General features: G+C 49.4%; 4 protein-coding genes across 6 annotated transcripts; 2 read left to right on the top strand and 2 right to left on the bottom strand.

The window, feature by feature from the left end:
• Window positions 1-1,563: 1,563 nt before the first annotated feature.
• Window positions 1,564-2,598, bottom strand: LOC112876553. The gene has a single exon (XM_025940684.1). It carries the CDS (start codon window positions 2,514-2,516, stop codon window positions 1,914-1,916), a length of 603 nt encoding a protein of 200 aa, XP_025796469.1. The 5' UTR covers window positions 2,517-2,598; the 3' UTR covers window positions 1,564-1,913.
• Window positions 2,599-7,885: 5,287 nt separating this feature from the next.
• On the bottom strand, window positions 7,886-9,186 carry LOC112876882 (universal stress protein PHOS34-like). Of its 2 annotated transcripts, none has more exons than XM_025941062.1 (4): window positions 8,840-9,186; window positions 8,608-8,723; window positions 8,355-8,497; window positions 7,886-8,202 (listed from the first exon to the last, which is right to left on the bottom strand). In XM_025941062.1, exons 1-4 carry the CDS (start codon window positions 9,021-9,023, stop codon window positions 8,130-8,132), a joined length of 516 nt encoding a protein of 171 aa, XP_025796847.1. In that variant the 5' UTR covers window positions 9,024-9,186; the 3' UTR covers window positions 7,886-8,129. The 2 variants fall into 2 exon arrangements, with proteins under 2 accessions (XP_025796847.1, XP_025796848.1); XM_025941063.1 differs by having other exon boundaries at window positions 8,608-8,714; window positions 8,840-9,184.
• A 4,221-nt stretch (window positions 9,187-13,407) lies between these two features.
• On the top strand, window positions 13,408-17,853 carry LOC112876881 (argininosuccinate lyase, chloroplastic). Its single transcript, XM_025941061.1, has 7 exons — window positions 13,408-13,823; window positions 14,217-14,480; window positions 14,886-15,002; window positions 15,769-15,917; window positions 16,422-16,713; window positions 16,936-17,100; window positions 17,309-17,853. The coding sequence occupies exons 1-7, from the start codon at window positions 13,512-13,514 to the stop codon at window positions 17,558-17,560; spliced, it is 1,551 nt and encodes a 516-aa protein (XP_025796846.1). The 5' UTR covers window positions 13,408-13,511; the 3' UTR covers window positions 17,561-17,853.
• A 673-nt stretch (window positions 17,854-18,526) lies between these two features.
• On the top strand, window positions 18,527-19,990 carry LOC112875448 (outer envelope pore protein 16-2, chloroplastic). 2 transcript variants are annotated; one of them, XM_025939305.1, is made up of 6 exons: window positions 18,539-18,757; window positions 18,870-18,921; window positions 19,043-19,105; window positions 19,208-19,242; window positions 19,335-19,368; window positions 19,484-19,990. In XM_025939305.1, the coding sequence occupies exons 1-6, from the start codon at window positions 18,617-18,619 to the stop codon at window positions 19,693-19,695; spliced, it is 537 nt and encodes a 178-aa protein (XP_025795090.1). In that variant the 5' UTR covers window positions 18,539-18,616; the 3' UTR covers window positions 19,696-19,990. The 2 variants fall into 2 exon arrangements, with proteins under 2 accessions (XP_025795091.1, XP_025795090.1); XM_025939306.1 differs by lacking the exons at window positions 19,208-19,242; window positions 19,335-19,368 and having other exon boundaries at window positions 18,527-18,757.
• The last annotated feature ends 501 nt before the right edge of the window (window positions 19,991-20,491 follow it).

Here is a 20,491-nt window from a genome sequence, read left to right as displayed (position 1 = left end):
ATTGTGACTTAGTGAGCCACATAGTTTTGATCACATTGCACTTTTATTTTGAGAGTAACAGGAGGGGCACGTCCCTACTGATTTTATATTTAAAAAATGAATAAGAGTACAGAAATAAGAAAGAGCAAAGAAAAACCAGAAAAAAGAGAGGATTACAACCAAAGCTAAACTACAGCAGAAAGAAATGGTAACAATGGAGATCAAAGAGAGTACACTGCAAGACAGCAACTCTGTGATCTGTAGCGCTGCGAGCCCGCGAGCCCTGAAGTGCGATCTGAATTCTGAACGCTGCATTCGGCAAACGCGCCTGAAGACTGCCACTGTACACTGCAACCTCCAGAGCCCCATTTCGCTGCGCGGAGAAACCTGTCACGGGTCAGAGGAGACGACGGCAGCAGGTTTCTGCTCTCCGTTTCGTGCGAGCGTGGCAGCCGACGGCAAGCCCTGACGGACCCTATGGTGATCTGGCATCATCCAAAGGTGAGGTAAGTGCTGACGCAACCGGACGCAAGTTGGCGGCATCCGCGTCGGGACTCGTGAGCCCACAGAGGGGCCTCCCCTGTCCTGGTTCGACGCACGGCGTCACCGGACGTGGCGGCGGAGGTGTGCCAAATGTTCACGTCCTGCTGTTTGGTGCTCGCGTTCGAGCAAAAGTTTGCATACGATACGAGCCTTGCTCCGGCGCCAGGATGCGGCGCGGCGTCGCTGAATTGTAAACTCTGCGCGAGTTGGATCGTGTCGCTCGAATGGCTTGCTTGTCTTGGCAGCATGGGAGTTGGGAATTTATGAGGGGTTGAGGGCTAAAGGATTCCTCCAACGATGCCTACGAGCTGCTCTGGCGGTGACGCGGCGAACGCGGACTCCAACAAGGCGTTTCCTCATTCCTGTGCTTGCAAAGACGCTGGTGTCGACCGGTGGGCCTGGGCCGGGTTTTCATGCGTGAACGGTTACGTTTATGATGGGCTGAGCTGTTGTCCGTATCGAAACAATGGATTTCGAGCCCGTTGAGGCCTGCTAGGCGCTAAGCCCGGCCGTGTTCGTCTCGTCTTCGAAGCCCTCCCCTGCTCTGCTGCTGCTTCGCCTTTGACTCCAGGCTCCAGGGAGCAGCACGGGTGGAACACAGCGTTCTAATGGCGACCGAAATCCAACACGAAATTTTTGGCTCCGTCTCTTCGGAACTCATTCTTCAGCAGACGCAGGTCTGCTTCTAGAAGATTCCAAGTGGGAATCTGAGTACTCTTCTCCATAAATGACATTGTAGTGCTCCTGCCCTTCAGATCATTTTTTTTTAATACCCTTCCACTGAATCTAGGTAGATTTCACATGAATGTACTTAATTCTTTCGTGGACAATGCGTAACCACCCAAATTCTGCGTCTGTCTCTTTCTGAATACATGCTGCTCCGTTCGCGATCGCTGGCGGAGTCACGGTGGTTGCATCAGCCTTGCATTCGGGCGCAAGCAAACCTGCGCTCCGGAAGCAGCTGACGTGCGAGGCTGAATTAGGGCGCAAGTGAGCCTGACATCTCCCTGCTCGTCGCACAACTCTGTCCATTCAGTTCCGTTCAGGGTCGTACAGTCGACCGTAGAAGTTTGAATAGCAGGGGCGAAAGGAAAATTTACAATGTCAGTGACTCAGTGAGAACATCTGGAGGCCTTTCAACATTATATGACAAAGCCCTGATCAAGCATCTGATCTAATCCTATAATTACATGGCAAGTTTCAGACGTGCTGTCTCAGCGCATCACATGCGAGTCACATCATGCCATCATCTTACATGCATTTTGACAGGCTACATGATCACAACAGGCATTCATTGGGACAGAGAGAGGGAACGAGAAGAAGAGAGGAAACGGAGACGATTAGATGATCAGAGCACCTACTCGATCGGCTCACGGATCAGAGGAAGGTGATCAGAACAGCCAATGGGGCGTCTTCTTGAGCGCCACGCGCTCCTCGATGGTCCGCAGGCTCGGCTTCCACCCCCTGCTAGACAGCTCCCGGCTCAGGAACTCCGGCCGGTGTTCGAACCCGTCCGGCCTCGCCGCCTCCGCCTCCTCCTCCTCCGGGGGCTCCGTGGTCGCCTCCCGCTGCGCTGACACGTCGGGGGCAGCCTCCTCGCGGCCCTTCTTGGACGACAGCTTCCGCCTCAGACCGGGCATCGACCGGGACCGCGCCAGGGACCTGGCCGCCGACAGCGCGCGCCGCGCCTCCTCGGCCGACACCTTCCCCCGCGTGGCTGGCAGCAGGACGTACACCCCGCCGGCGCCCAGCACGTGGTCGGCCGGCAGCGGCGCGACCTTGGCCCTGCCGCCGCCGCCCTGCTGCTGCTGCTCCCGCCGCCCCTGCTCCTTGAGCACGCGCGCGTCGACGACGAAGTGGCACGGGTGGTCCATCATGAGCTCAGCCACGGACACCGGCTCGCTGAGCGCCCGCACGCTCCCGTCCGCCATCACCACCTTCCCACCGCCGCTCGCCGCCGCGGCCCCGGCCCCGGCTGAGACCAGGTTGCCCATTCCCCACCGACGGGTGTTCGAACGACCACGCGATCGAGCAGCTGAGCCGAGCGACAGCCAGGTGCCAATGGCGCGCCGGGGGCGGGCGGGTCGGGAGGGTATTAAAACGGTTGGCGGGAGCGAGGAATTCCTCGCGATCTCCCCCGGTCGCAGGGCCACCAGGGCGGAAAGCTACAGGTAACTCGAGAGGTTTAGTTGGTGTGGAACGGATGGGCTCGGCAGGAGATGGCGGGTTCGGTCCGAGCCGCACCGCGCGGTGAGCTGGTCGTGTCCGCGTTGACTCGTCTCCCACCCCCACACGGCGGCGACGGCGCGCCCCGCGCGCAGCACCGTCACGGTGGCTCCCAGCTCGGTCCGTGCCCTGCGGTGCCCTGCTGCGACGCTGTTCTGAACGTATTCAACTCGCAGAGAAACCATTCGCCGCGGTTAGACCATGGACCTTCGACGACAGAGCTTGCTTCAGTCTCTGTTGGGTCCTTCCTAATTTTCTCGGCAGATTCATGGACGCAGGGCAGAGCCGGGAGTGTGTACGCGAGGCTGCAGATTTCCACTCCAGGCGTAACAGGCGGGGCGACAGAGGCATGCCGCATGGAGACAGGGGGGAAAGGGAATTTGGAAAGGCGAAAGAAAGTTACGGGGGGAAATAGCTGCCGGATTAGACAGGCAATTAAAGAACGCGTGGTGGTCGATTTGGTTGGCAACTGGCAGTGAGTTCGGTCGGAGCTGGACGCGAGCGTACTTTTCGTCTCGGCGACGACGGCGACGTGCGACCACTTCGCCGTTGGGGCTCCAACCCTCTCAGCCTTGCTCTCTTGTTTTCAGCTCTGGGCAAACAGCTGCCCGGCCTCGGCTCCTTATGAAATTGCTTGGAGGAGAATCGAAGTCTCCGTTGCGGCGTTGCTGTTGGCTTTTTAAGAGGGAGTATTAGTTGACGGCCAGAATAGAATTTGGCGCCTGTCCGCGTTCCGCACCGGACGTGATCTTTGTGTGCGTGCTCTCATGATTTGTGTCCAGATAATTAAAAGGAGTAATAATTGTATAATAGCTGGGGCGAGCTAAGCTGGTTTCATAGGCTGCCTGACAGTTGTGTGGTTTGGTTAAACGAACGCGTGATGTCCAGTGCACGTTTTTTTTTTCAGGGATGTCCGTTGTGTATGTTTATGAGGTATAAAAAATGCTGCTCACTCCATTACCAGATATCAAAAAACAATCCTCAGGTCAACCAACTGATGCAGGCAGGCCGACACTGGACAAAATTTGGCAAATGATGGGTCCTACAACCGTGATGGCGGGTTCAAGTACCTTTGTCTCCAGCTGCACTGGTGCCTAATTGCCATGCTTCTACTTGCAAACATCATTGCTGCAAGGTACAGTCTTCGCGCGCCAAACGTGCATGCTTGGTGTGAGGCTTACTCCTGAGTTTCCAGCCCTAAACAGTCTTTGAATAGTGATTTGCGATGCATACGAAGTACGAACCGTGTGAAAGGGATACATCAAGTCTTCGCTACGCGTAAACGAATCGTATGCTTTGCTTGCGAGAAACTGCCTTGCCTTGCCTATTTAATTTCTTGATCATCATGCCTGCCGTTTTTAATCTACAACAACACAATTTGCAATAGTTTTCCTAGTAATGTTCCCTGCTTAGAACAAGTCTCTTGCTGTAGAGCGAGGCCGGAACGGTTTTCACTTCCATCATCCCACTAACACAAAAGAACAGGTCTCTCGCTGAATGATGGCAACCGTGCCCACCTTCTTTACAATATTGCTTTCAGTCGTTGGGAGTCCTTAGGAGGCATCACAAAAAGTTATGCCTAGTTTTTACCTCTTCTAATTTGGCGTCACGTCTTGTTACCTTGAAAGACAGTAAACAGATCTCACTTTAGAAATGCATACTCTCTGCACAACCAAAGTTCTATGCAGACTCCCGTGAAGCTCCTGCATATTTCGGAGTCCGAACAAACCGTTAACCAATCTCCTTGCCCAAAATGGTGGAGCGCCGAACGCTGATACTATCCAACAATATCCATCACCATCACCTGCTGCTACCGACCCGTCCCCTAAAAACACCTCCCAAACCTGTCAAATTTTCTTCAGGGTACTCATGCATGCCATTGCAGGGGAGACCCGAGACCCCCAACTAGGCCAAAGAAAGACGGGGTGGCGTACGAGTTGAGCCTGGCCAAACAGCTGCCCGTAGTGACGGTCGATGGAATGATGGCTCCCGGCTGATCGGAGAGGGATGTGTACCAACCAAACCCGGCCAGGAAGCTTCGATTGGTCGCCGGAGCGACACCAAAATCCCAGCTCGCTCGTCGTCTCCGACCCCCCGGACCGGCCGCTGCCTTGGGCTTCTAATCCAACTAAACCCCCGTAGACGATAGACCTGCCAGTCGGACCAACCCAACCCAACACAGCTCCTGGGTTGGTCTGAAGCCAATGGAAATCCGCCCTGTTTTGTTCCCTCGATCGGTCTGAAAAGGACGGCTCCCTTGCTGCCCAAGCGATGCTGCTGTGTTGCATGCAGTAGTTGGGGTGTCAAGGCAGGATACCGTGCGCAAAATCTGACGGAAATTCGACTGATCGTAGTCGCAGAGCGACAAGGCTCCAGAGATTCCTGCGTTGGTTCCAACCATACCAGTACCACAGAAAAAAAAAAGAGCTGCTACTTGCTAGGGTTCGCGTGCGTGTTTTGTTATTCGTCTGCAGAGCTGTGGGTCAAAACGCCCCTGTTTTGATAAGGCCCCCGAGTACGCACAAACATTGATCTCGGAGTGGTTGCGGGCTTGCGGCGTTGTGGTTGGGTTGGCTCGATGTGCTCCATGCGACTGTGCCTCATCCGAAGTCGATGGAGACACCGTTTGGAATGTCCAAGCCCTGCTGCTTGTTGGAGATGGATGGAGCTTCAGCTTGAAGCTTGTTTTGTAGGTGCTGGTGAAATGTACGTCTACACCTAATAAATTCGTAGCACGTACGCAGGCTGCTAATTGAAAAAATTGCAAAACTCAGCTTTTCAAAAGGAAAACGACCGTACACGGTATCCCACCGGGAAAAGGAAATGGGGAAAAAAAACACGCATCCAGGCCGCGTGAGCATCATGGGATTAAGAGTTGACGACGGGAGAGTTTGGGTTCATGGAACAGTGGCCGACACTTGGATTGCAACATTCACCAACGACGCTGACGTGCTAAAAAAGGGTTAATTTGCTTAAAAGTAAGTGGCACATCGATCTTCAGAAGTTCAGGAAAACTTGGGCCCCGATTGTACTTTGAAGCGAGTGGTAACTCGGAGAACCGAGGATCTCGCCCGTGAGACCGTGACAATTAACCTGCAGGTTGGAGAATGCTTCGCACTCTACTGTCTGTACAACGGAGCGGCCTGCCTTTTGGTAAACTCGCCGCACTTCTTGTCCATGTTCTTCTTAACATGGCTCCATTAGGGTTCCATATGTGATTTTGGTGATTATGTGATAACAATGTGATTAATATTTTGTGAGTTCAAGTTTGTAGGATTTTTAGATCCTATGGATGGAGTCCAATCTATATACAAGATGGTCCAAATGGTTATCAAGATATTCAAGTTGCAGTGAAAATCCAAATGACAGTCGAGATATTTTGGACAAGGTTCCAAATGATTACATGCGTTGGTTAAACCGACGGCATGAACCTATAATGAATCGGTGCTTCGATGAATTGATACGGCGATCAAGTGAAGAAATTATAGTAGCACTGGTTGAACCGACGCTATAAAAATGGAGATATCAGTGCAACGAGGAGATGATATAGCAATCAAGTGAAGAAATGATAGAGATACCGGTTAAACCGACGGTGCATGAAAATAACTGTGCAAGCGTGCTATATTTACTCAGTATATGTTTTAGTTCTAGAAGAGTTCCCAAGTAAAGTCTTCAGCACCGATTGAACCGACGGGCATTGGTGCAAGGCGTCGGTGCAATAACGTCAGCAGAAGACGGCAGTTGAAGTTCAACGGCTAGTGGACAGGCTGTGTGTGACCGGTTAAACCAACGGTGCTGACCAGTTTAATTGACGCTTTATGCTTTTCAGTGAAAAAACATGTAACGGCTAGGAGTAAATCTCTAGCCTATATAAGACCTCACCTCAGGTCACTTGAGACTTTTGGAGTTCGTGAGAAGTCTCTTGCACTCAGAAGAAGTTCTCAGAAGAAGTTCTCCAAGCCATTGAAGAGCATATTGATCACATTCTTAGGTTTAGCACAAGCTTTGTAAATGAGTGTGCTAGACTAGCTCTAGTTAGCGTGAGAGTGCAAGGTGCAGTTGCCTTATGTGCTGGTTCTTGAGCAAAGGTTGTATCTCGATGTGCCAGCTCCTTGGAGTTCTTAGTGGCTCGTTGGCAAGTCATCGACACTCCGACTTGGTGTGGAGTGGCGACAACAACTTTCTGCGGGGGATGTGGAGACCCCTTCCTTCGTGAAGAAGCTTCTTAGTGGAGACGGCATCGAGGTGACCGGAGACTTGGCGTGAGCTTTGGTGGGTGAGCTTTGTAGTAAGAAAAGTTCTAGGAGAGATTTGGTGATTAGAAAGCAATACTCTTAGTGAGTGCTTCAACAACGTGAACTAAGGATAGTCAACAACGTGAACTAGGGATAGTTTTGTGCCTACCAATACTACGGGATAAATCCGCGCATCGAGTGTTTGCCTCCTCTTCTCCTTCTTTGAGCTTCTGCATTTCTTGTTGCAATCTTGTGTGACTTTACATTTTTAGCGTAGTATCTTGTTAGGATTAAAATTCTTTAGAATAAAGTTTTCATACTAGTTAAACCATAATTGCACATCTAGATAATATTGTCCAATCTAGTTGAGCAGTTTAAAAAAAATCTAATTCACCCCTCCCTTCTACGCTACGACCACCGATTCTTTCTTCTCTTGATTGGCCAATGAGACCGTGGCGATATAAAATGGCAAATCTCTCCATTGGCCAATGTGACCAAGAAATTTACTAATTTCCGGTACGTGGAGTGTGAAAATATGGTTAATGTTACGTTACAACCCGTGCTCGATTGTATGGAACAGTTCATAATTCATATGGACAATATATGAAGTACATGAGCACAGCAACATGAGTATATGACCTGAAGAAGGTTCTAATTCGAGGAATAAGCAACACCTTGCAATATTTTTATTTAGACTAATTTTGGGTGCAAAAAATTGTGACATATACACAGTTAGGTTTGAAGTGCCTAGCTTTTGCCCTGATCCAGTTTCTTTAGGCGATACACGACAGTACAGGTCCGGAGCCCAACTCCCACCCGAAACATAACAAGCTCTTAAAATAAAAAGTCAAGTCTCGGCTTTTCAGCCCAAGGATGATCGAACATTGAGCCCATTTCAACAGTTACATGATCATAAGGTCGTATTAGTACCCACTCAAAAAAAAAGGTTGTATTAGTACTATATACATACAGGTTGCTGCTGGGTAAACTTCAGTCACCATTACACATCTGCGGCTCTGGCAAAATACATTTGACGTAGGCAAAGCTAAGCTCAGAAAAAAGAAACGGGGAGAACAACACCTGGGGAAGCGCTTGGGCAATGGGCATCATGTCTGATCCATTCTTAATCACTCGACTAGGTTCGGATTAAGACTTGACGATGAGGACGGGACAGCTCGCGTTCTTGAGGCAGTAATCACTGACACTTCCAAGCAGAGCCCTGCAGAAGCAACAGCCATTCCCCCACACAATCAATCACGGAATCACCATCCCAAAGTGCAAGCAAAGAAAGCATGCAAGTAAAATATGTTCATCCAAGCAGTTGATTCACTGCGCGCGTTCGTGTGGCAGGAGCAAACCACTGTTAAGTACCTCTTGAAGAAGCCGTAGCCATGGCTCCCCATGACGAGGAGGTCGGCTCCGAGCTTGTCCGCCATGTGGCAGATGACGGTCCTGGCGTCCCCGACGGCCACCTTCACCTCGACATTCATCTCGTGGTCACCCTCACCCTCCTCCTGCAGCCACCGAATCGCCATCCCATCAGCAGTCAGACACGAAATCTGCTAGCCGGACGCTATAGCGGAGCTGAAACGTCTGCGATTTGCATGATCTCTAGTTTGAGCACCTTGCCGTAGAGCGTGCAGAGCTTCTGCGCCTTCTCCACCACGGCGTCCGCCACCTCCCGGCTGTACCTGTCGATGGCGGCGGTCACCTCCTCCGAGAACAGGTAGCCTACCACGGCTTGCAGCACAGGACTGTTAGCGAATGGCTACTAGCTAGCTCTCGTCGCCGTAACTGAAACGGAGCCCAGGAAGCCGGCCATGGGCGCTGGAAGAAAGCAGAGAGGTGGCGCGTACCGGAGGCGTCGAGGAAGGAGTAGGTGGGCGGCGCGGGGCGGACGTAGAGCAGGATGACGGTGTCCCCGCGCGCCGCCGCGGCGAAGGTGCCGAGGCACCAGCGCAGCGCCTGCACGCTCTCGTCGCCCTCGTCCACCGCCACCAGGATGCGCCGCCCCTGCTCCGCCGCCGCCTCGCCGCCCATGCTTATCTCGCTGCACACGTGTCACGCAACCGAATCGATCTCGAGCGAGCAGTCACTGGTCACTAGAAGCTCCTCCGACTCGTGGATGTGGACGGGCGAGAGATCCCGGGCCGGCTTTTATCGGAAGAGGCGTAGCTCGTGGTTTGTTTAACGGTGGCTTTGGGTTCCGCGGTATCTTTGCCTCTTTGGGCGAGAGATTTGCCGTGGTTTTCCTGGCCGCGCCTGGGTTTGCGTACTCGGCTAGCCGACATGTGGGCGCGGGTCCTGCCATTCCGGATTCCGTGTGTGAGTGACTGTGTGTGTGCCTGTGTGGGTCCGAACGTGTTTTGTTTAATCCGCAGGCCGGCTTCAGTTTCAAATGGGCCGCATTGTATGAGCTTTCAGGAGATAAGAACAAGCCTAGCCCAGCTTGCAGTCTGAGGCCCTGAGCCCGTTGAGATGAGTCCCAAAGGCTGTCCGGTTCCCCGTCAGCCCAATAGGTTATGCCTGTCACATGATGTCAAGCAGGCTGCATTTGACCAGAGTCATCGACTCATCGTACAGTTGTTATATAAAGAATCAGAATTGAACGGTTGCACCGGCAAGCAGGAATCAACGTAATTAATCACCATCGTGCTGCCCAATCAAGCGCCACGTTCGCAAATGAGCTCACCACGCAGCACGCAATTGCGCGACACACCGTCACGGCTGGCTGGCTGGCTGGCCGCCATGATCAGCCGTAGTGCTCCGCACGTAAACCATGCCCGCGCAACAGAAATCCGCCTCAAACCTACAACTCCACGAACACCACCAGCCACCAGGGACGCACGGCAGCTCCCGGCCACTGTTCCGGACGACGACGCCCAGCACCCCAGATCAGTCCACCAGCCGGCACCCATGTCGGCGACCCCTCGCGGCCGGTCGTCGCACCGCCGGACGCGGTGCAAGTGCTTAGGCGGCGGCAAAGGGGAGCGCGGCACGCCGTGCTGCACCTTCAACCCGCTCAGGTCCCTCTTCCGGTGCCCCGGCGGCCACGGCCGCAGCCGCAGCCGTGGCAAGCATCGGCAGCGGACGCCGTCCAGGGTCCGTGACGCGCCGGCGGCAGGCGGCGTCCAGCTGCAGCAAGGCCAGCAGGAGGAGGAGCCGTCCTTCTTCGTGTACGCCATGCCAAACCAGGGCGGCTTCGGCGGCGGCGGCGGCGGCGGCGCCGAACGCAAGAAAAAGAAGCACAGGAAGCCGCGCATGCCGTCCTTCGGCTCGTGCTTCCGTAGTAGGAAGAAGAAGAAGGAGCGGAAGCAGGCCAGGGCCGCGGCGTCCACCGCGAGCGCCCCGCGCGCGGCGCTCACGCCGGCGTCCTCTTTGCTGACGCACCCGCCAGGCTCCCCCTCGCTGCCGGAGAAGACGCAAGCTCCGACCCCGCCGATGACGCAGCCACCTTCTCCCGCCCCTACCGAGAACGGCAGCACCGTCAACTCGCCGGCGCCGCCTGGCCGGCAGCCGGCCACACCAAGGCCGGGCAAGCAGCCGACGGACTCGCCGCGGTCGCCGTTCGCGCCGCAGCAGCAGAAGCAAGTGGAGGGGCTGGAGATCGTGGAGGTGGCGACGGGCGAGCGGCTGTCGGCGCACGAACTCGGCCTCATCGAGATGGTCGGCAGCTCAACGGACGGCTCCGCGGAGTCGTCGGTGAAGTCATCGCTGGAGTACGTCAACGAGAACGAGCCACCGCCTCCGCAACCACCGGCGAAACGGACGGTGGTGGGGAGGGAGGCGGAGGTGGTGAAGGTTCAGGAGGCCCCGAAGCTGTGGCTCAACGGCAAGCCGGCCGAGCCCCGCGCATGGGAGCGCTTCGCCAAGCCTCTTGTGGCGGCGGAGGCTGAGGAGCTGTGGGCGCACGACGTCGCGTGCAGCCGCGTCCACGCGACCATGCTCGCCGAGACGGTAAGCTCTTCGAGCTCATTGACGTCGGTTTACGTGGAACTGAATTGCTTCTCCGATCGTGATTACTCAAAGTTGTTTTCGCATTTTTCTTGAACCTTAGCCACACTGGCGGAGCCAGGGGGGCTGGCAGGGGCCATGCCCCCTAATGATTCATACAAATAAAACCTAATTTACTTAATCACTAGTTATTTAAGTTAATCAATGATCATTTAGATCTTATTATTTTTCTAGTAATTAGAATTTCTCAGATCGAGCTTGGTTGATTTAAATATCATATTTACTACATATAAATTATTATTTCTATAGATAAACTATTATCTTCGTTCCGTTGTTTAGCTTTTCTAGATATATATATTTTTGGCAGATACTAGATATAGTGTATATAGACATAGTGTACATCTAGATACATAGCAAATCCTATATATTTATAAGCTAAAATGATCTATAATTTTTATAGTTTTGAACAGAGAGAATAAGCATTATGCCAAAACAACAAAACTACTCAATTTTTTTGACCATACGTTGATATCGGTGAAATATGGTTATCCATACTATACTAAAATATATAGATATGTATTATCAAGCTATATATTTCTTTGACTTATCTGGAACCGTGTCACGAGGCAACACTTTTTTCGTGAGCATTTATGGAAGCACTCCATTGCTTCTCATGTTCAGAGCCCGTATCTTAATCACTATCCATTACAGAAAAAAGTGTGTCATAACTTAGCTTAGCATTTTATAGTCCAACCAAACGATTGAATTTCATAAAAATCCGGTCAAATCTCGTGCCCGTTTCGTTTCTTATACTCATCTTTGTTGACACGATGAGGTAGAGTGTCGTTTCTCGCTTGCGAGTCTACAAGATGCTCTCTCTCGCACCCTAACACCAAGAAATTAGTGTACTTGAACGAACTTTATTAAACTGAAGCAGGGAAGGACCGGCCCAAAAACTAAGCGGACTCTACACGTTCAAATCAACTGAACGAGAATGCATGTAAGGATTGGTCAAAAAAGAAACGGACTTATATTTCATATATTTTTAAGCTAAGAATGATTAAAAGCTGAGTTGAATTACAAAGGAGGCCATTCCTAACCGTGCCCAACCAGGATGGCTTCGCTAGCGGTGGCAGTGGCACCAAGCACAAGAAAACGAAGTATAGGAAGCCGCATATACTTCAGGTCATGCTTTCCCAATAAAAAGAAGTAATGGAGACATACCTCTGGTGCCACTATAAACACTCCGTGTTCAGGCTGCCAATTTCCCATTAATTAGCGAAGATGATGCAACTTGTGATCCGTTGATGAAGCAGCCACCTTCTCTTGCACCTAGCAGGAACATCATCAGTTCATCACCATCAACTAGTAATGCCACCAGCCACACCGAAACTATGGATTAGTGTGTCAACTATGTTGAACGAACTTAAAATGCAACAAATAGGAATGAACTAGCGTAAAAATTAAATGGACCTTATAGGTTTTTTTTGCGGGTAGATCTTATAGGTTTAATTCAACTTAATTTGAATCTTACTGGAGCATATTCCCCAACTATGCTATTCTTCGGTCCTCCTCTATTCTCCGACCAAGCCTGACTTTTCATTGAAGGTTTAAGGTCGAGCACTAAACCTCCTCTGCTCCTGTGTTCCTCCTCTATTCCGAGCACTATAGTTGGGGAAGAAGCTATTTGTTGCGAATAAAGGGTCGGTAGACTTCGAACAATTAAGGTGAAGTATAATTTCTTTTGCTTGTTTCTATGAAGTTAAGCATCATAATATCGCCAAAACCAACCAAAGTGTAATTTTTTATTTTAAAGAAATTTTCTTATAAACACAATTTAGTCAATCTACCTTTCTAGATAAAAGTTTAGTGCGCAGTATCGTCGAAACGAAAAAATAGAGAAAACATAAATGAATTACATGGTTAAAATGAATGTGGATTACATTGCACGTTAGTGGTATGGAAGCCCGTGATAATGTGACACACGGATGATTCTACCTGTGCTATTCAGTAGCAGTATCGAAGCAAGTTGTAAGATCACTGCTTTACCACTTTACCAGGCTCATTGTTTTTAAGTTGTTCACAAAGATGAAAAACTAGTCAAATGGCCTTGTGTGCATCTGAAAATGTTTTAAAACTAAACAAAAAGCATTCAAATCAAAGGGACTAAGAGAGTACAAAATGAAAAAACTAAATACAAATTGAATCATATAGAAAAAAGGGTAACTCGTTTGGTGAATTGTTATGCATAGCCGCCATTCGTTTAGTCATATATTCCATAACTTTGACCGTCCACATCATTTGACTTCGAAGCACGAGGGAAACTGCTAATAAAGACAAATCACCACCAGTTTGGAAAGAAGAATAATCATTCGATTTGACAACCTAAAATACCATTGGAAGAAAAGTTGAAAGAAAGATGTCCACCAGCGTCCAGCCCTACTAATAGTCCCTGTACCTCCCCTCCCCTGTAATAACCGTTCTCCGCGACACAATCGCCTAAACCCACCCACCCACCCACCGACCCTACCACCCCGCCGCGCCGCCGCGTCAAACAACGGCGCAACGCAGTCCATGGCCTTCACCTCCCAATCCCTGATCTTCCGGGCACCCTCCTCCCTCCCCAGCGGCCGCCTCGCCGCCCCATCCGCCGGTCGCGTCGCCCTCCGGGGCCGCGGCGCCGCCTTTCCTTCCGTCGCGGCCGCCTCCACTCCGATGGCGAACTCGGATGGCGACGAGAAGGAGATGAAGCTTTGGGGCGGGCGCTTCGAGGAGGGCGTCACGGACGCCGTGGAGCGCTTCACGGAGTCCATCTCCTACGACTGGCAGCTCTACAAGTACGACATCATGGGCAGCAAGGCTCATGCCACCATGCTCGCCTCCCAGGTATTATATGCGTGTTCTACTGAAGCAACTGCATCCTCGCTGTTCGTGGTAGTCGTGCAGTGTGGTTTGACCGCCTAGATGTTGGACAGATTATTAGCCTTATCTGAATGGAGCTGCGGCGAATCAATTTGGGGGTTGTTGGTCCGGGGTCACGCTGCTGATCACTGGGGTCAGCTTTGTGTTCGAGAAAATGCCAGCTTACTTATTATGCTTGTGGTGTGACACAGAAGTTCGAAACCGCTAGCTTCCTGTAAAGTAACATTGGTTAGGTTTAATCTTCGGTGCACTCTGGGGTTTTCCAGCAGTGTTGTTCGCCATATTTTGGTTGGCCTTGCTGGATGCTTCTTATAACGAATGATCACTAGTATGGCTGCTGAATCATGTGCAATGCAGGGTTTGATAACTGCTGGCGATAGGGATATCATCTTAGAGGGTCTCAATCAGATTGAGACGCTGATTCAAGAAGGCAAGTTTGAGTGGAGAAAGGATCGGGAGGACGTGCATATGAACATTGAAGCAGCTCTGATTGAGAGGGTTGGTGAGCCGGCGAAGAAGCTGCACACTGCTAGGAGCCGCAATGACCAAATTGTGACAGATCTAAGGCTATGGTGCCGTGATGCTATTGACAAGATTTTGATTCGTATCAAGCAGTTTCAGGTTTGCTTCTGAATTTACTCTCTAATGGTTATGAAGTCATAATATAATCATGTGTGTTTTTCTTGGCTACCTTTACTGCTTGCTGGTGCAACACTCAGATTTGTCTCTATTGACACGCAACCATTCAAACGGTTAAGAAAGCTTATGCTGTGGAAGTTTCAAAGCTTTTTTTATTGATTCATCTGTAATTCTCAACTTGTGGCAGCAACTTTAGTCCAAAACTTCTCCTGCTTTTGTACACAACGTTAAGAAAAGTTGATTCAGTACCTGATTGCAGGTTATGTGTACTCTCTTAGAAATTCCACTCCGTAAATGCTAACCCATGATTTCTACTATTTTCACAGAACTTGATTTCAGGGTGGAAGTTTCACCTTTCTAATATTAGCATGATTCTTGACGTTTCAGGTGTCTTTGGTTACGTTAGCTTCAAAATATGTTGACTTGATAGTCCCTGGTTATACTCATCTGCAAAGGGCACAGCCTGTTTTGCTGCCACATCTTCTCTTATCATATGTTGAACAGGTGATTTCTATTTCTTTCCTTTGTGACATCTTGCAACATTGTAATTTCAATTTACTTTCGAGCTTGGGGAGGCAAGAATTTTAGTTTATGAATGTGAGTGTCATGTGTTATTGATGATCTATTCCCTTAGTCGATCTTTGTGGGTATTGTGCAAATAAATCTTTGAATGATCAAACTAGTGTGCTTTTATCTAAGCAAAGTTAAAGAGAAAATCTGTTTAATATTCACGATTATTTGGGTGGTATACCAGGTCCATTTTCAGTTTTTGGCTGTAAAACTTGAACATACGTGGAACTGCTGTGCATAAAATAGAACATTCTGTGTTTTTAGGATTATTTGGAACCTCTATCTATACTGTAGACATCCCAATGCAACACCAAAAGTTGAAACATTGCCTATGGTATTCCAAATGATACTAAGGCTGTTGGCCACAGTCCAGATACACCTACATCTAATAGCCAATATGGAAAGTTCTGATTTTTTTTATGTGAACTTTTAAAGAAAATGGACCATGTTTAGGTGTTCCATTTTCTTGTACCATATATCCTTCAATGTATAATCTGCTGAACTTGAGCTGTATGCAATGCATCATATAGCTGTCATACCAGGCCCGCTTGAATCGCGATACATAGCTTACAGTTTACCATATCTGTGGCATGTCTGTTCGAAGAATAGAGCTCCAAACACTTTACTGATAATCTTTCGGGATAAACAAGAATGGAAATTCTGGTTAACTTGATGGTATTCTGATCTATAATTTGTACAGTTGGAGCGTGATGCTGGTCGGCTGGCCAACTGCAGGGAGAGAGTGAATTTCTGCCCTCTTGGTGCTTGCGCTTTGGCTGGAACTGGACTTCCCATTGACAGGTTTCAGACCGCTAAAGATTTGAAGTTTACAGCTCCGATGAAGAACAGGCAAGTTGTTGGTTTATTGTGGTAGTACCATTTCAAGTCTCCAAGCATGGCTTTCTGTAATTCTATTCTGTTATATTACTTGCCTTCAATGATGATCAAGCTAGCGTTATTTTATTAAATTAAAAAACTTGAAGCTCTAAATGCTTTACATCTGCTACAGTCTCTGTCTTGAGTCTTGTCTTGTGAAATTCATCAAATGCTAAGTATTCTTTTTTCAGAGCTTGATAATTTGTTCACACTGAAATAAAGCTAGATGAAAATGTCAGACCTAATTATCTGATTTTCTTCATCTTCTTCCTTTCACAAACACCTGAATATCGTGCAGAAGCAGAAATGGTTGTTTAACTGGTTTCTATAGCTGGCATATTTTTGTGACTATGTAACCTGCACCGCCTAGAATTGTGGGTCATGCTCTTGTATGTACTGTAACACAGTGAATGGCAAACTGTCCATTTTCAATTTTGTGCAGTTCTCACTTAAACTGGAAGCTTTTTTGGTCAACAGCATTGATGCAGTATCAGACCGTGACTTCGTATTGGAGTTTCTTGCTGCCAATTCGATCGCTGCTGTTCATCTTTCTCGGATTGGTGAAGAATGGGTTCTTTGGGCATCGGAGGAGTTTGGGTTCCTGACACCAAGTGACAAAGTTTCAACAGGAAGCAGCATTATGCCACAGAAGAAAAATCCAGATCCAATGGAGCTTGTTCGTGGGAAGTCTGCTAGGGTTGTTGGAGATCTCATGACTGTCCTAATCCTCTGTAAGGGCCTTCCACAGGCCTACAACCGTGATCTTCAGGTGGGTCTCATTCTCATAAGTATTCCCTCTGTTCCAAATTATTAGTCGTTTTAGCTTTTCTAGATACATAATTTTTGCTATGCATCTACATATATATTTATGTCTAGGTGCATAGCCAAATCTATGAATCTAGAAAAGTCAAAACGACTAATAATTTGGGACGGAGGGAGTATATCCATGCTTATATTAGTGCATATTCTTAAACTTTTTTCTTTTGAGCAGGAAGACAAGGAACCGTTGTTTGATAGCGTGAAGGCCATATTAGGAATGCTTGAAGTTTGCACGGAGTTTGCTCAGAACATTTCTTTTAATTCAAAAAGAATACAACGTTCCTTGCCAGCTGGTTATCTGGATGCAACAACATTAGCGGATTATCTTGTGAAGAAGGTAAACTCCTGTTGCCCACGACTGTAGGATGGATAGTTTTATATGGCAGTTATAGTATAACATATTAAAGCAAAGGAGCACAAAAACTTAACATCATTTATAGTTTTGTTGATGCTTTGCTATCTACTGGTTTTTTTGATGCTTTGTTATGTACTTTAGTTGGATCAGATTATTACAGCTAATTGTTTCTTATTTGTCCTCTTTGCAGGGAGTTCCATTCAGAACTTCTCATGAGATAGTCGGAAGGTCTGTTCAACTATGCGTCACCAAGAACTGTCAACTAGCTGAACTTCAACTGGATGACCTAAAAGCCGTTCATCCAGCGTTCGAGACCGACGTGTACGAGTACTTGGGGGTTGAAAATGCTGTAAACAAGTTCATATCTTACGGCTCCACTGGTTCAAATCAAGTAAAGAAGCAGCTCGAGGATTGGCGCATCCAGCTCGGGATCAGCTCATAAGGATTGGTATGAAACAAGAAATAAGCTCGCAAATCAGTGCTTGCAAGTTTTGAACGTGTATCTGAATGTCATGAACTTTTTTCTCTGCGTAGCAGTCCGTGCCTTGTGGGAACTGGAATGAGTGATACAATTGTCAATTGTGTTGGGTACCCCTGAGTCACCATTGTACCCAGCTTTGTTTTCAGCAGAGAAATCTGATTCTGTTCCATGACTCCATGTTGTGAGAAAAAGGGGATTATCATGTACCTCATCTCTCTCTACTCGCCACTCCAGTAATGCTCGTTACAAGCTCAGCTCTTGAATATGTTCAGTCTTTACTATCTTCCAGTAACAAAAAGAAATCATTTAAATCACGCAACAAACGAAACTTTTCGCTGAGAAAGACCGTGCTTTTTTTTGGTTGTGAGATGTGATCTTGAAGTCTGTTTGGATCAGGATGAACAAAGAAATTTCGATTTACGTACGGTGGGTGGTACAGGTACACGCGTTCGACCATACCAACCATTTCTTCGAGATGATAAAGTAAAACTAGTGTCCCCTCCGCTGATCAAGTAAAAAAAAAAAAGTAGTACAGTACCAGTTTCCTCAGTTACCCGTAGTCCCATACATAAATATCATTGTTGGATTGTTGGCACTTGGGAGGGACGTTGGGAGCTGAAAAAACAGGAGGCCAGCGCACAGATTTCGCCAGGTCTCGTGAACCACGCGACGCGGTGCGAGTTCCAGAAGAGCGCCACGATTTACAGCCATCGCCGGCACGTGTCCGTGGAGTCTGCGTACGTGTCACCCAGCTCTCTCCTCAGGGAACCAGGACCAGTAGGACGTCGATGTGATGTGTTGTGTTGTGACTGGCGCCGCCTTGGGCCTCCGGCCTCCAGAGTTCACCGCTTCGGCCTTTTCTGCAGCGCCCAACGTTTATCTAATGCAACCAACAGCCACAGCCATCACTGCAATCGTGCCCTGCCATCTGCATTCGTGCTCGAACCTAGCTGTGTGCACTTCAGCAGCTCAGCCAGCAAGAGGGGAGAGCGGCAGAGGAGGGAGGGAGGGAGGAGGATGAGCGGCAGCGTGGAGACGCAGGCGCGGGCGTTCGCAGACGAGGTGCGCGGCGGCGCCCTGGAGGCGAAGAACTGGATGCTGGACCTCGGCCACCCACTCCTCAACCGCATCGCCGAGAGCTTCGTCAAGGCCGCCGGGGTAAGCACGCCCGCACGCCTCTGTCCACTCCGTCTTCTGCCGGAAATGATCTATTTTCCTTCCACGTCTCTCCTCAACTCGGTTCCGCTGCTCCTGCCGTGTGGTTGTGCAGATCGGCGCAGTGCAAGCAGTAGCGAGGGAGTCGTACTTCATGGCCATCGAAGGTAACAGAACCTTGTTGCTGGTGTTGCTGCTGCTTGTGAACATGATATTCAGTGACTTCGCTCTGTTTCTGCCCCTTTTTTTGGAGTTTTTAATGTGATATTTTGCCTTGACTGGCTGCAGGCGAGGGAGGATCGGTGTCCGGCGCCACCGGCTCCAGGAAACGCTCGTTCCCGGAACTGAATGGTAAGTTGGTAACGGCTCCGATCTTTCAGTCGGCTGGAAGTGCTTTTGTAACCATGAGTAAATGAGTAACATCCCCTGATCTTGTGGTGGCAAATCGGGCAGGGACGAACAGTGGTAGCAAGTCGGCCGAGGCCATGGTAAGCCATCAAGGAAATTAGCCGAGTTCTAGTTCTAGACCGACCGACCGTGCCTTGCTTTGTTTGTAATTACTTTTTCCATTTTTCCTCAGGTGAAAAACGTGAGCAAAGAGTCGTTACAGTGGGGTAACACTTCTGTACTCGTTGAAATTGAACCAACAAGAAGCATTTGTTTGTTGTCTACGCCCGATTTTTCATAATTTTTTTTCGCTCCATCTGATTTGGGTGTCGTCTTTTGCAGGACTCGCGGCTGGCGTGCACTCCGGCCTGACCTACGGCCTGACGGAGGTGCGCGGGGCGCACGACTGGCGGAACAGCGCCGTGGCGGGCGCCATCACGGGCGCCGCCGTCGCGCTCACGTCGGACCGCGCGTCACACGAGCAGGTCGTGCAGTGCGCCATCGCCGGCGCCGCGCTCTCCACGGCCGCCAACGTGCTCTCTGGCATATTCTGATTCCGTCCTGAGCCCGCCGGCCGAAGCGCAGGCGCGCCGTCGCGCTAGCTGCCATCCTCGGTGGATGCTGGCGGCTAGTTCTGTCGCGCTGGTGGCCACTCTTGTGATCTTTTCGTTGCGGAGTCCGCGCGCTCTGTTGAACGGCGCACCCTCATCTTGCTATCGTTATGTTCTAGACTTCTAGTAGCCCCGTTCTACGATAGTTTGGGGTGTTGTATCATGGATACTTTCAGCTATCTTGTAAGCGGACTAGAGGATATTGATTTGTAGGCTTGCCGTTACCGTCGCCATTGCATCTGTTGCTACGGCTATCGAGCTTCCATGAAAAATCACGAACGACTCTCCCTTCAGTGTTACAGAATCCGGTGGAGTTGATTCTGTTATGGTTCCTCGTCTGGCAGCCGACATGAGCAGCCCGAACCCAGAAGTCGTGTTTTGGGATTACTGGGAACTCATCATGTCCGTGAGCATCAACTCATCACTTCGCCAGATGCAGCGTGTATGAAACCGGGAGTTTAACTTCACGCTTAGGGTCTACTTGTCGACCCCAAGCTCAAGCTCGATGAAGGAAAAAATGGAAGTAAATCGATGGAAATAAGCTGCTTCCTCGGTTTCATCAAATTGTAGATCGTTTTCTCGGTTTTATCAAATTGTAGATCGTTAATATATAGATTAATGCAAAATCTGATCTATGGAAGGAACGGAAGGGGTAGTTCAAAGACAATTTATAGGATATAGTATAAGGTAAGGGTCTAAATTATATATAACTTATAGGATTATATACGGTGATGAGGAT

Source organism: Panicum hallii, chromosome 9 (genome assembly GCF_002211085.1).
Source record: "Panicum hallii strain FIL2 chromosome 9, PHallii_v3.1, whole genome shotgun sequence".
Taxonomy (NCBI): Eukaryota; Viridiplantae; Streptophyta; class Magnoliopsida; order Poales; family Poaceae; genus Panicum; species Panicum hallii.
Note: the sequence above shows the minus strand (reverse complement) of the source record. Positions and strands in the feature narration are given on the sequence as shown.